This window comes from Nilaparvata lugens, chromosome 6 (assembly GCF_014356525.2).
Source record: "Nilaparvata lugens isolate BPH chromosome 6, ASM1435652v1, whole genome shotgun sequence".
In the NCBI taxonomy this organism is placed as follows: domain Eukaryota; kingdom Metazoa; phylum Arthropoda; class Insecta; order Hemiptera; family Delphacidae; genus Nilaparvata; species Nilaparvata lugens.
In genome coordinates, this window is record NC_052509.1 from 16,984,784 (window position 1) to 16,999,691 (window position 14,908).

General features: G+C 32.0%; 1 protein-coding gene across 7 annotated transcripts in view; it reads right to left on the bottom strand.

Annotated features, from left to right (window-relative positions):
* Window positions 1-9,737, bottom strand: part of LOC111054506 (mucin-5AC-like) — a 65,756-nt gene extending 56,019 nt beyond the window's left edge. The window contains exons 1-6 of one of the 7 annotated variants that reach the window (XM_039430285.1): window positions 7,280-7,534; window positions 4,780-4,828; window positions 3,672-3,900; window positions 2,708-2,971; window positions 2,591-2,665; window positions 522-2,503 (exon numbers count right to left, since the gene is read on the bottom strand). In XM_039430285.1, coding sequence (XP_039286219.1) covers window positions 2,175-2,503; window positions 2,591-2,665; window positions 2,708-2,971; window positions 3,672-3,900; window positions 4,780-4,828; window positions 7,280-7,377 — 1,044 coding nt within the window. In that variant the 5' untranslated portion in view covers window positions 7,378-7,534 and the 3' untranslated portion in view covers window positions 522-2,174. Of the gene's footprint in view, window positions 1-521; window positions 2,972-3,671; window positions 3,901-4,779; window positions 4,829-7,279; window positions 7,535-9,641 lie in introns of those variants that run through there. The other 6 variants (XM_039430284.1, XM_039430282.1, XM_039430280.1 and 3 more) reach the window with 6 other exon arrangements.
* Between the last annotated feature and the right edge of the window lie 5,171 nt (window positions 9,738-14,908).

Sequence of the window (14,908 nt, forward strand, 5' to 3'; positions counted from 1 at the left end):
ACCATCTCGGTTTAAACTGATCAGTTGTTGGTTTAAACCAGTAATAAAAATCCACGAAACTTCTTGCAGCCTAATCGTAGATTAGCGTGTTAAACATAGAGTGCATATGACCCTAAAAGTAAGTAAGCACTTTTGGACATTTTAATTGTGAAAACATTAATGACATGCTGACTACATGAAATTTCGTTAATCAAATTCTAGTTCATTGAACTTGTCATCGCGGGGATGGCATTATTTCAAAATACCCTGTTTTCTGTGCCACTCTGTAAATTTCTCTGTAAGATTTCTCATCAGGTTTTAGTATTTTATGCTCACAAGGCTCTTCGTATTGAAATATTGGTTTAATCATGAAATAGTAAAATATTTTATTCATTTATGTACAGTATACCATACATTAATGTTAGATATTGAAGAATACAGGTCAAAGCCATTAAAGTAATTTCTGGTCATTTTCTGTAATATTTTGTTTGTTCGGAATCGGAATACAAACATTGAATTGTAAAAAAGGCCGTACCACTTACCAAAATCTATATCAATTAGGTATAGGTAGCAATAACTAAAATAATAACAACCGAAGTAATCAATGCAACTATTAAAACTTTTCTGTAGTCCAATGTTTTCAATTGTTTTCCTGTTAGATTCTCATACTCTGTTTCAAAACTCCCATTTCTTGAAAAAGTCAACGAATCTATGTGTTTTTCTATATTAAAGCGGCAGTGGAAATAAGGAGTTCTCCGAAAGCCATTGCAATAAAATCAACATTCCTCAGAACGGATGTTTTGTAAATCCATGGCATAATTCTGAAAACTATGATGAGAATTGATGTAGAAATGTCTATGAATGTTACAATAGAGCAGTAGATCAATAATAAATTGCGTTGAAACATATTTTTTGAAGAATGTGAGTAGAAGGGATAAAACCCGAGAACTAGAAATAGGGTGTCTCAAAAGGTTGAAGGACCTTATTAGTGAATATGGATTGCTTTGCGAAGACATAATGGTCGGATCATTAAATTGAAAGCTGACTCCTGGTTATAGGATCACTCGATCACAGAACACAGAATATTCCCTATTGGAACAAAAATCTCCCCTTGATGAGCGTGAAAAATCGACTGTATAGTAAGTAGCCCACTATAATTCAAAACACTAAATGAACAAGAAACTGCTTTGAATCTGCTTTTCCAACGTAATATGGATAAAGTAGGCCTACATACTGAACTTAACCTAATTATTTTGTAATTCCTCGTGATCACTATGTCAATATGTAACCACGTTACCTCCCATTAGGGAGGATTTTAGGGAAGTTAATTAATCTAACTAGCTTATAGCGCCATAAGGATAAGCAATGCCACAAAATAATGGAATATTAAAGTCATTTTAAACCTATCACTATAAACAGCCCTGAAAATTTTCTCTATGCCAGTTACGTACGCCAGCTAGCAACAGTTATGTAGAACTAATAAATTAAATGGAATTTTCTCTCCATTTATGTGGAAATGTGGGGAGTGACATGAATATGCAATTCACTCTGTTGATGACATTGAATACAAATTAGTAAAAACTATTTTAAATGTCGCAATATCATTTTACGTCCTCCTCTAGTGAATCTAACTTATTGAACATCTTAACTTAATGAACTATCCTTAAGAACGTTCTTAGTCAAGGTTCAACAAATAACAGGAACATATCAGGAATATTCCAGTAGCTACCTACCGGTACTTACTTCTAGTAACAGTGACTGAAATCATTCGAATTGAATACCAACTGAGCGTACTTCTTGGGTAAGAATTCCTTTAATAATCTTCTTTATAAAAAATGTTAAAAATTGTCGGTGACCCTTAATCACCTTGACAAAAATTTCCATTTCATTTTCCCTCAAAAACTTTGGAGATATTTTGGTCGCTTCGACAATATTAAATAATAGTTCATTGAAACGTTTATTGAATTAAAATTGGAAATAAATCATTACAAATCATATTTGGAAAATAACATGATGTTTTTTATTGTTGATTGGAAAACAACTTATCTTTACACTCATTGAACATTTCTTTACTTAATTTGAGTACACATTCAATAGCTTCCTATCAACTTCCCCTATCCATGTAGATAAATTGAAAAAGGAAGATATTTTACATGAGTAATTATTACAGTGAGTTCAATGTTACCCAGATTATTCTAAGGGATTGTAGAAGGAAGTCTAGTAGGGAGGGTATCAGTTGTCGAGATCACTGTTAAAGCAGGAGATTGAATAGGATCTGAAGACAGATCAGGCAATTGAGAAGATGTATCAGGAGTTGAAGTCGATGGAAGTAAAGCAGGAGATTGGATGGGATCTGGAGATGATTCAGACAATTGAGAAGGTGTATCAGGAACTGAAGTCGATGGAATAGAACCAGAAGGAGCAGTTCCAGTTGGAGAAGCTACTTCTGATGCAGTTGGTGCTACAAAGTCAGTTCCAGTACCTGTTACATCTGATACAGTTTGTGCTATTGGACCAGTTGTTCCTGTTAAATCTGATAGAATTGGTGCTAAAGAGCCAGTTGTTCCTGTTACATCTGATACAGTAGTTGCTACAGAGTCAGTTCCAGTGCCTGTTACATCTGATACAGTTTGTGCTATTGGACCAGTTGTTCCTGTTACATCTGATACAGTTTGTGCTATTGGACCAGTTGTTCCTGTTACATCTGATACAGTTTGTGCTATTGGACCAGTTGTTCCTGTTACATCTGTTACAGAGCCGGTTCCAGTTGGAACTGGTGAAGAGGAACTGGTACTTGCAGATGTCCCAGAGGTCGTAGGTGAAGAGGAACCACTTACAGTGGCAGGCGCAGTCGGTGTTGTGTTATCTGCAATTACTGCAGGAGGCAAAGTTGAGGGCAGACGGAGAGGAAGTCCATTGGACGTAGTTGGCTTTGGTCGCTTGGATGGCAGTTTAACTGGCCACACAAAGTTGTCTGTGTCAGTGTATAGCTCTGAAATGGAGAGATTGCATTGGATTTTTTAATTTATGCAGATAAACGATATTTGCAATAGGAATGACCGAAGTCAGGTGGGTTGTTTTTTAAATATGTACAAGCCTATATATTTATAGCCTACATAATTTTAAAAATAAACTAACAACACTGTTAATTAATCAAAGAGATTCACACTAAAATGTGGACTGAAAAAATTAAATTAAGGGATGAAGTTCAATCTGAATGATAGGAATTCCAATACAGGTGTGATAAATTGACGTATCCTTATCTGCTTTTATGTAAACAAATTATACTTTGACTCGCTCCAATCTGACAGTATTAGTTAAATTAGAATAATTTATATTATTCATAAGGGATGCTGAACATTTTGATGTAAATCTACAGACCGATTATGCATACAACATCCGATTCTAATTGAAAGTTACAATGTATTTTCTTCATCAAACTAACTCATTTTTAGGAATAAAGAATTGATAGAAGAAAGGTCTTATTACTGTTATTTTTACAATAACAAGAGACAACAAAAACTATTTTGCATTTTCAATATAACATCCCTATCCACCCCGTGTTAAATTGTGGCATAATCGACGAATTAAATTCTAGAAAATTCCGTCAAGGGTGCTTACAGTTTTTGAAAATACGTGCTCATAGCGAGTAATAATAGATTGAAAAAGCCTTACACGTTACTCCAGCTTACCGTCTGTTAATAGGGAAGGTAGTGTGTACGTCTTCTGCGCGGAGGGTGGAGATGAGGAGGCAGATAGGGGTGTGGCCTGTGCCTGGAGGGAGGAGCGGACGACGCTTGGCGTCGCGACATTGGCAGAACCACTTGATGAATTAGGTCTGTAATTATTTGCTGTTGCTTTTTCTTTCTTGGCCGGCCTTGGCTTGCGGGAGGAGGTACTTGAAACTTCATAAGCAACAGACTGCGAATAAATAAAAATCTCACGTTGAAAGCATGGCTCTCGCACAATAAACACTTTCAAAAAAAACTTATCCTAGCAGTCTAAATCAAGAAAATTTTCAATAAACACAATAACTATACGGTACTTAAAAGTTCAGTTTTGCGATAATAAGTGTACAGTAATACAGTTTTGGGAGACAAAAAAAAATACCTTACTTTAGGAACTTTAGTAATACATTACAGATCATGTATTAAAGGTAATATATATATATATATATATATTATATATATATATATATATAATATATATATATATATAGGTCTACTATATATGGTAACTACTGGAATCGCATTACAGTACTTGCAATACAATTCTACATAACTTCTAAAATGTATATTCTAAATGGGAGACTCTTAATATAACATAAAACGCAGTAAAATGAAAAAACAGGATACTAAAAATTTAATAAAAATAGGCTAAATGATCATGTAGGTATTTAGTTTTATTATTCTACCTGAATTTTTGTAAGAAAATGAAGAGCTGGACTACAATTTTTCAATAATAATTAAAGTATTTCCATTACGGTAATGAAATGACAATAGATTATAATAAGTATTTCATTTTCCTCTGAACTAAAACTAAGTTATTCTAATAGTTATTGTGAGTCCACTGTCCTAATGAGTCATGCAATTGATTGAGCTAACTTTTAGGGGAGTACCGAATTTATTAGATAACTAGGTGAAAAATAACTAAATTTGTTAGATATTACAAAAATTCTAACAACATTTCTACAGATAACATAAAGCAAAGAAGTACGCTAAAAGCACAGAATGAATCAGCATGTTTAGCAAAATAATAAAATACAAATATGAGTTGAAGATAGAATGTGATAGACATTACCCCATCAGCTAGTTGGGTAGGTTTTAGTAGGTATTCAGTTGTCGGATTCCTGGAATGTACAAGTAGGCTATTGTAATTGATATTAATTGTGAGAAACATGAAACTTTTGTACAAGTGTAATAAATATAAAAAATAACACTATTCAAAAATCAACATTTGCAATGAAAGATTTCTCTTTTAGTGAGACGTTTCAATATATTCCAGTCCTCTTAAATACGTGATGAGCCTCTTTTTGTTAAAGAAGTTGTTCAGATTCGGTAAAGAAAAAAAATGACAAAAACTTCGGAGAAGATAAAGCATAATCGTTCCAGTGCATTTCCAATATTAAAGCATCCACATTATTTTTATCTGAGAATTGCTTTTAAAGCTGAAAGAAAAATATTGAGTTAAAGTGGGCGGTGATGCCCACAAAAATGTGTGATTAGTGGGTGTATTAGGTAATGAAAGGAGGCGTTATAGTTCAGATGAGAAGTCAGTGGCGGATCTAGAATTTTATTTTGGGGGGGGGGGGGCTGTTGTTCCAAGGAGGGGGGGGGAACCAGCGCCGACGCTTCTAGGGGAAACCGCTAAGTCACTGTATGTGCGTCCTCTATAGTGCGCGTTTGTTTCAATGAAACCAGATAAACGGAGCGGGCAGGCAATGTAAATGTAACTAAGATATTATACAAAGTATTAAAACGTTAACGGATATCATACAATTGAAGACGTAGTAGTGGAATTAGGTCATTCTTGCAAATGAATATACTTTACCAGCTTCAAACTAATTATATTTGTATAAAATTTACATTCTTACAAAAAAAAATTTAGGCGTTTTGGGGGGGGCTTGAGCCCGAAAGCCCCCCCCCCCCCCGTAGATCCGCCACTGAGAAGTAGTAGTAATCAACTATACCAGAATACTAGAACATAGATGATAGAACAATATTGTCCAGTTGTTCTATTTTTTACTGTGACCAGCGGGATAAAAGCTAAAGGATCGGAGCAGTGAGAGATAACCAAAGGTAAAACACTACAGCAGCTCGCCGTATTTTTGAGAAATTTTCAAGTAGTGATTAGATGATGCTAACCACGAAATATTTGACGTGTTTTCTCAAAATTTTTATTTTATGAACTTACTTAAGTGGATACCATGCCAACTGATGAACCCCATTGTTGATGGGTACCCTAAAGTACAAAAATTAATAACACATATTTTTTATATAATAAAATACACAGTTCAACATATTAGGCTGTCAAATAACTATGTTAAATGGAAAGATAATGAACAACTAAATATGTAAGGTTGATACGACACTGACATTTAATAGAGACGTTGAAGAAATTTCAAGATAAAAATTATATTTCATAATATTTGAATTTATTTAAACTATATGGCCTCTGATATTTCAAAGACACGAGAAATTGATTAGTAGTAAGCTTAAAAAAGATAGTTATTTTGAAAATTTGAATGAACTTCATGATAGACAAGCAAGCCCAGGGATAATGTGGGGATAATCCTCATAAAAAATTAAAATTAATAAAATCATTCTATGAAATAATGTAGGCTTTATGATCAATCTCCAGTCACTATTTTTATTTAAGAATTAAATATTTATAAAGTACGGTACCTATTTTCATTAATGACTATAAATGCACTTGTAATGAAAGGTAGGAAATGAAAGTAGGCTACATAATAATAGCTAACGGAAAGATCCTATCCTACAGATGGAAATGATAAGGAGGAGGGCATATTATGCCTCTGCGTCCAATCAAAAATATAATTTCATATAAAATATTTTATACAACATGAGGTATAATTAATCGTTGTAATACAAAACATATTATTATGATCATTGGAATAGGAAAAATAAATAATAGGCTATGAGTAAACTTTAACGGATGTTATTGGAGAGTAAAAAACTGAGTAAAATGCCTAATTGTCGGTAGAGGTGCCTCGTAATTTTCTAGTAATAATCTTCTCCGTGTTTTTCATTCCCAATCTCAATTATAACAAATATGTTCCAGTTTGACTTTAAATATTAATATTGTATATATTTGTCTTATTTTTAGATTTTCTAGTAGCCGATAGTACAAATTTGTTTAACTCATTGATGAATTATCAAATAACTCTTATTTTGTCAAGAGTTTAATGTAGAACAAAATTCGTTTATAAGTAAGAGATAATGATAGGTATCTTACAATAGACCATTTTGAGAAATAGAGATATGGTCTGAAGATAATCTTAGAAATTTATAATAATATAATCTTAGAAAAGATTATCTTAGAAATTCAGTGATTGCGACAGGAGGAAGTGTACAAACATGAAACATGTTCGATTTTTTAAAATAATTTCCTGTCTTCTACTATTGGCTAGACCAGTCGGATCTTCTACTATTCTTCAAAAAGTTTTCATACTTGAAGTTTCAAACAATATGATGGCTGCACTGCAGTGCAGCTAACAACCTAGGAGATTGTAAGATATTATTATATTATAAGAAACTATAAAGACGTTCACAATACTTACAAGTAATTTACAGTTCCATTAACATGTTTAACAAGGAAAGGGATGAATAGAACCGATGAAATAACAATAATTGACACTGAAAGACCTGAGAACGACATTTTACTGTTCCGGTACACCAATGAAGAAAATCAAGTGTATTTCAAGTCAACCATTTTATAAACAGAGTAAGCCGCTCATGAATTATGTAGTAAGTTAATGTCAGGAAGACTTTCGATGATTATTGTTGGCGAGATGGCGAGCATTAATGCATGCACCAACAAAGACCTAGACATCTGTTCATTAGTGAATCTCATCTCAAATGTCAACCCTGTTTGTCACAAGAGAAATGTAACAGGTGTCTGATGAGGATAGTAGATTGATTTTTCTTTGTGTAACGTATCCAGCTTAATATAAAGTACGTTTTTCTCAAGCTTTCGACAAAAATATAATTTTCGATAAATAATAAGGTAATCAATCTATTTGTACGAAGTAATCATACAAATAGAGGTTGACCCAACAAACATAGTAAAAAATATAGGTACTCTATACATGAAAATTATAGACATGATTTTTTTCAAGTAGAACACGTCAGAGGCAACTAAAGCATTCAAGTAAATACAACTTAATATGTAGGCTACATGAAACATTAACTACTATGAATTATTACCTCTTATTTTTCAAGGGAAGAAAGAATCAATTAACAGCAATTAATTGTTATTTTTATTAATATTCTGATAAATCAGTATAAAGAACAATGAATTACTGTAAATTGATACTTTTGTCCCTAGAGAACCAAAAATCCATTAGAAACCTCTTCCTCATAATTAAACATACCACTGCTGTAATATTTATTCAATTTGTAATGTGGGATTCATGCTAAATTAATTATTATTGTCAGGTAAATGTTATGCTATCTGTGACTCTAACATCATTAATGTCTGCAAGAATATTTAAAGAGACCAACGAAATTTAAGAATTAAATATTTATAAAGTACGGTACCTATTTTCATTAATATTTTACTGTAAATATAAGTTATTCATAGGTACACCATAGTTAGTTACTTTACTTTGTCAATATTATTATTGTCACATCTGCAAGCAGTTTCAAGTGTATGGCTGATTCATTGATACACCATAGTTAGCTCCTTTACTTTGTCAATATTATTGTCACAGGTCACAGTTGCAAGCAGTTCGAAATGTATGGGTGAACTTTCAATTTCAAATGAACTCAATACATAAAATAAAATTAGATGGGACTTGAGCTTTGAGTCCTCTAATAAATTAGATAGGTATTAAAGTTGTGTGAAATTGAGGCTTCCACATTGCAAGGCCATATGACTGAATGTATCCAATGTGACTATGTTGCATCAGCTACAGCTACTCCAGCCGTGTTGTCACATTGAATTTATATTCACATGGCCTCACATGAGGAAGTCTCAAATTATTTTATTTATATTATAAGCTCCAACATCAGCTATCTATTAACTTTCAAATGATTGAGTACAGTATTAGTACCGTACTGTATAAAAATGTAGGATATTATTCTTTAAATCAATATCCTGATACAAATCAATAAAACTTATTGAATATTGCAAATTGAATATTACTTATTAATTTGCAAATTGAATATTCTAGATCCCCCTAATTCCAAGAAATACCTGGTTTCATATCTGAATCATCATGACTCGTAAACTATCTATTATTAAATTTCGAAATTGCAGGAGAATGAATGTGTAACTCACCCATGCAAGGATAACTTGTAATAATTTATGAACAACCGTTATAAATAATATACCTATTTAGAATTATATTTTATTCATATTTCTCAGTTTCTAGATGAATATGGTAGGCTTATATATTTAGATGAACGTGCATAATATTCTAATGATATGTATAGGTACCTTCACAGTTGAGAATTTGTGAATACCTATATTAGTAAATTTGTTATTATATTTTTTTAATTAATATTGCTACTATTGATATGACAAAAATTTAAACTAATACGACTGTTGAAAATTTTTTGTTAATCAATTTGATTGGCATTTTCAGCTCTGAAGTTTGGGTGCAATAAATTAATTGTTCCTAGTTCCATCTATTTCTCACCAACAATTCTCAAGGGGTCAATTGTAATAATTACTGGGAGAAATTTAGAAACTTGCTTTGAAGTGCAGAAGTTGTTTTGCTTTTTGATTTTGCAAAATTAATTAACTAATCAATCAATCCAGGGTGCCAGTCATTAGTTGTAATCCATGTTGTCTGAACAATACAGAGTTACACAAGAATGTGATACGTTTCAACTGGGACTTATTGTCCATATGAAATTTCATGGTCAGTAGCGAAGAGCTAATTTTGTAAAGAATGAAACATAAATTTTCTCACTTACCTTACAAAAAAAGTTCCTATCGATCTTGCCATAGCCACCAAACTTTATTCCGGTTTTTGTTTTTGAAACCGTCTTCAAAAATTCTTTTTCCTGCAAAAGGCATTAACGTTTTGAAATCATAAGATATTTACGATATAAAATACAAAATATTGTTTAAGAATAGGAAATAGATTAAAACTCTATTTAATGTATTAATAGCTGGCCACGCTACCATCAGTGTGTGTCACGGCTCCACTCTCTGAACAAAGTATATTTGTTTGGGCTTTTATCGTTTATAAACTTTGTATTGAAACACAATAGAATATATAAAGTACCCTCTTAGTCACAACATGTACTCTTAGTACAAATTAGGCCCCCCAGTCACAACATGTACTCTTCGTAAAACTTAGGCCTCTCAGTCAGAACATGACTAATTAAAACTTTCCAATAGCCATTTACACTTGAAAATTGCTATTGAAGAGTTGAAACCAGTCATGTTGTGATAAAATAGAAAAGTACTTGTTATATTCTATTGTGTTTCAATACGGTACCGTGCTTTCAGTAACCCTAAAAATAGGAGTATATAAACTTTGTACTTTGAATCACAAATTGAATAAATTTGTTTCAATTATTAAATTAGAATCAATTGATTAAAGAAAATAGGCCTATAACAATCATCCGTAAATTCAGAATCTTAAAGCAAAATTTAAAGTTAATCAGTTCTATACGTCAGGATGATAATGCGTCAAACGCGTATTCCCTATCCTGTACATGTTATTTTGAATTGATCATTTTATTAATATATGAGTCTCGAAAAAATCTCTTCTATTAATCCCTATGCTAAATTCCAGACAATTAAAAATAAGTGTATATCAGCCATCAACATGATATTAAAAATTATTTAATGGATCTTAACACACAAAAACTGGAAAGAAGAAAATAAAAATTGATAAATTTGAAAACGTTAAATGGAAAAATCTAGTGTGGTATACTCACACAACTTTCCTTGCTCATATTTGAAACTACGATCAGACTTCGATCTGTATATGTGTAGCCCACGGTATTTAGATGAAAACGGTAGGGGTCATGAAATGTGTGCGCAGTGGCCAGCCAGCTAGATTGCGTCATCGCCACCAACCGAGGCTTTTAACACCTATTAGAAATTTATAAAACGTATTTTTGTTAAAAACAGATGATTGGATATAAAATGACGTCAGCTACACCGGAAATTTAGCACAAACATGCGCGTGACACCTACCGTCTTCTTCTATATACCGTGGTGTAGCCTATAATATAATTGTTTTCAGAGTACTTTTTCCTTTTAGCCCAGTCAATGAAGGTCCAAAAAAGCAATTTCGATCCGAAAATTAAATAAAAGCTGAATTTCTCACCATCGATAGAACCCTCCCAGAGGGTCATTCTACCAAAAGTCCCAAGAAATCCCCCTGGAGCTTTCACCCCCAGCCCCCTAAAACATGAAAAATGCAGATAATCACGGAAAATCAAATATCTCTGTAACCATTGATCGGAAAGAGTTCTATTATATGTCATTCGATTTGTTAAATAATGGACTACAATATCAGTTACATTCATTTTCCCAATAAAACTAACAGTTTTCTTGATAAACTGATATATATGTAAAAATTTAGGGGGGTTGCGATTTGATTTTTTGTTTTCTCCGATTAACTTCGAAGCAAGTGATTTAAAAGAAAAATGAGCCAAATATTTAATGTAGTCACTTCCATTGCAAATCCATTGATGTATATTGTTACGTATTTGCGATTTGATTTGACGCCGTGGAAGGGGAAACAGCCGACGCGGTACAACGCGGCTGACTCTCTTCGCCATAGTAAACAGTAAACAGGAAATCAATTATCTCTGTAACCATTGATCGGAAAAAAATCTATCATATGTCATTCGATTCGTTATATTATTGACTACAATATTAGTCTTATTCATTTTCTCAATAAAACAAACAGTTTCCTCGATAAAATAATAAAAATGAAAAAATTTAGTGGTTTTTCGAATGGATTTTTTTGTTTTCTCCGATTAACTTTGAAGCAGATGATTTAAACGAAATACGAGACAAATAATTAATGTCGGCAATTTCATTGCAATCCATTGATGTGTATTGTTGTGTATTTGCGATTCGATTTGATGCTGTGGAAGGGGAAACAGCCAACGCGGTAAGGCACTGCTTACTCTCTTCACCATAGTAAACAGTAATATACCTCTAGTACTGCTTTCTAAGTTGCATCTTATTTATACTATCGCGCTCGAAACAATCAATTTCTTCCATTGTTTTGACATGCTCTGAATCTAGATTTTCACTTTTCAATACTCTACAGATTATTTTGACATGCGCTGAAACTAAATTTCCACCTTTTAATTCTCTAAATTCTAAATATTATAATTTTCGAGATTCAACCAAGTTGATTACAGCAATACAGCTTTCATTGCTGGTTCTGGAGATCAATATTTTCTACGTGAATTAATTATTATAATGCCACTATTACAATACAGTCATCATTATTGATGTCTATGTTTTGATTGAAATGTGATAATTAACTCATCATTTCGTTGTTATATATGTGCTTCTAATTATGCATTCTATGACAGACAAAGATATTGTTTGCAACCGATAAGATATTCATACTATTACATAATATGATAAATATTTTTGTATACGATCATAAATCTATGTTACTATTCATCATAAGTTATGAATGTCAAAAACAGAGATAAATCATAGATTACAATATTGTTAACAGTGGCAAGTTCCTGAAAAATCATATAGCGTGCAGTGTTTGCTGTTTTCCACAGTTAATATTCTCCAAGCCAAGTTGATAATATACCTACAGTTGAGCCAAAATATATATGACGGCTGAGGCATAAAAATTATACATTTGGCTTGTTGAGTTGAAACTTTCTATGATTCTCTCAGTAAAAGTAGCTTATCTTCCGTTCTTACTAGTTGAATCTACATATCTAAACAGTCCAGTATGAAAATTCAGTAGATTCTAAAGATGAAAGCCATGCAAAAATACAAATTAAGGAAGAGTAAGCATTTATAAGAAGTAGGAAAATCATGAAAGTGTTTTACATTCTACCCTCTTAATCACAAGTTGAACAAGTAGGATAGAAGGTTGAATATTCAATTTATTGAAAACTAGATGTACAGTCGATTGGAGATGGAAAATTCGTAAAGAATCATGAACCAAGTAAAAAGTAGCCTACCGTATTAAAAGATGATTCATCATATTCTATTATTTGTTAACACATCAATGCTCCAACTCCACTCATCTTGTCATTCATTACACAAGGGCCTCAATGAGAACTTCATAAATGGAAGTAAAGCATGAGCAGAATCATACTGGAATTAGAAGGTTGGTAGAAGCTATTCTTGATGTCGATTAATGTTGATTTATAATTTATATTGGTTTTGCTTCGGGCACCAAAAGAATAGACCAATTTTTATTTATATGCTGAAGCATTAAAATTAAATCTATTAAACATGATTTCTTATGACTTGGCATTCACAGACTTAGTTGGGTGAAGATTTTTGAAAAATGTACGGTATCTGATTATCAATATTATAGTTTTCATAGCATTCTAGTTGATTGTGATCGTTGAAGGGTTGAAGTGAGTTAGCTCAAGTGAATTTTAGTACAAGTATTTTGTGGTTATGATAGGCTCTTCTTTATTTTCTATCGATGTTTTACTCCAGTAGAGAAAATTGAAAATGTTAGTTTTATATTTTAAAAGCTTTGAAGGTACGGTAACATGATTTGATAAGCCCAGTATTAAATTAATCTATGTTTTTCATTGTATCGCTTGTATCAATGTTACATGCACTGTTTGCAATATTCATCACTATTCTCTCAAGAATTAGTTTGTTTTGAATTCCATGATCTGAAAATTCAAATTTAAATGCTATTTGGATGACGTTCACATTCCATTTGTTTTTTTTACAATAATTGTTACATTGGAGAGTCAAGCAATTTAATCCATTTGGAAGTAAAAGGAAATCACAGTGCAAATTGAACAGTGGATAGTCACTTTGATTCAGTTGCTCTATTCATTTCGACTTGATACTATCATTTTTAATTTGAGTTGATCAAAAAAGTTTATATTTTATATTATAAGTTTATAGTTTATATTTTAGTTTGACTAATCTCTTATCACAGTATCGCTTTCATTCATAAACATGATAATCCCAAATAAGTTGATTACCTTAAGGATGTAGCTTATCTTACGTTGAACAATACAAAGAATTTTCATTAAATTACCGTAGGTACTATTATGATGATCATTGGAATTTCTGCTTGTGGTTGGGAAAAAGTCATATTGAGAGCCTTGAAATTCGTACCGTAGGCCTACCTATTAGAAAAAGTTGCATTATCACTAGTTTTTTTTCTATTTGTTTCAAATACCTTTTACTTTTATTTTCTAAAATCTTTACTTTAATTTTATTTAATACTCATTCCATTATCAAGACTAGTGTTTTTAAATTAATCAGTAAATTATAAAAAGTAATCAAACAAGAAGAAACAAAAAAAGCTATGAAAAGAAATTTTGAATCTTCATTTTTCACAAAATAAGGATGAGGTGAAGAAGTCGGACACGTCATAATCTACAAACTTCATTAAAGAACATCAATATCTGAAACTAAGAGTTATCAAATTGTGATACTACGTGTGACTCGTATTCAGATGACACACTTAAAATTGATAAATTCTGTGAGCATACAACGAAAGCCTGATTTTTATCAGCGTAGTTAAATCAAGACAATTATAATAATCTGTAGAGTATTGAAAAGTGAAAATCTAGATTCAGAACATGTCAAAACAATAGACAAAATTGATTGTTTCGAGCGCAAGAGTGTAAATACGATGCAATGTAGAAAGCAGTACTAATACCTACTGTTTACTATGGTGAAGGGTGTCAGCCGCGTCGGCTCCTTCCCCTCCCACAGCGTCAAATTGAATCACAAATACATAATGATACACATCAATAGATTTGCAATGGAATTGCCGACATTAATTATTTGGTTCATTTTTCTTTAAAATCATCTGCTTCAAAGTTAATCGGAGAAAACAAAAAATCAAATCGAAAAACCCCTAAATTTTTTCATATTTATTATTTTATCGAGGAAACTGTTTGTTTTATTGAGAAAATGAATACGACTAATATTGTAGTCAATAATATAACGAATCGAATGACATATGATAGATTTTTTTCCGATCAATGGTTACAGAGATAATTGATTTCCTGTTTACTGTTTACTA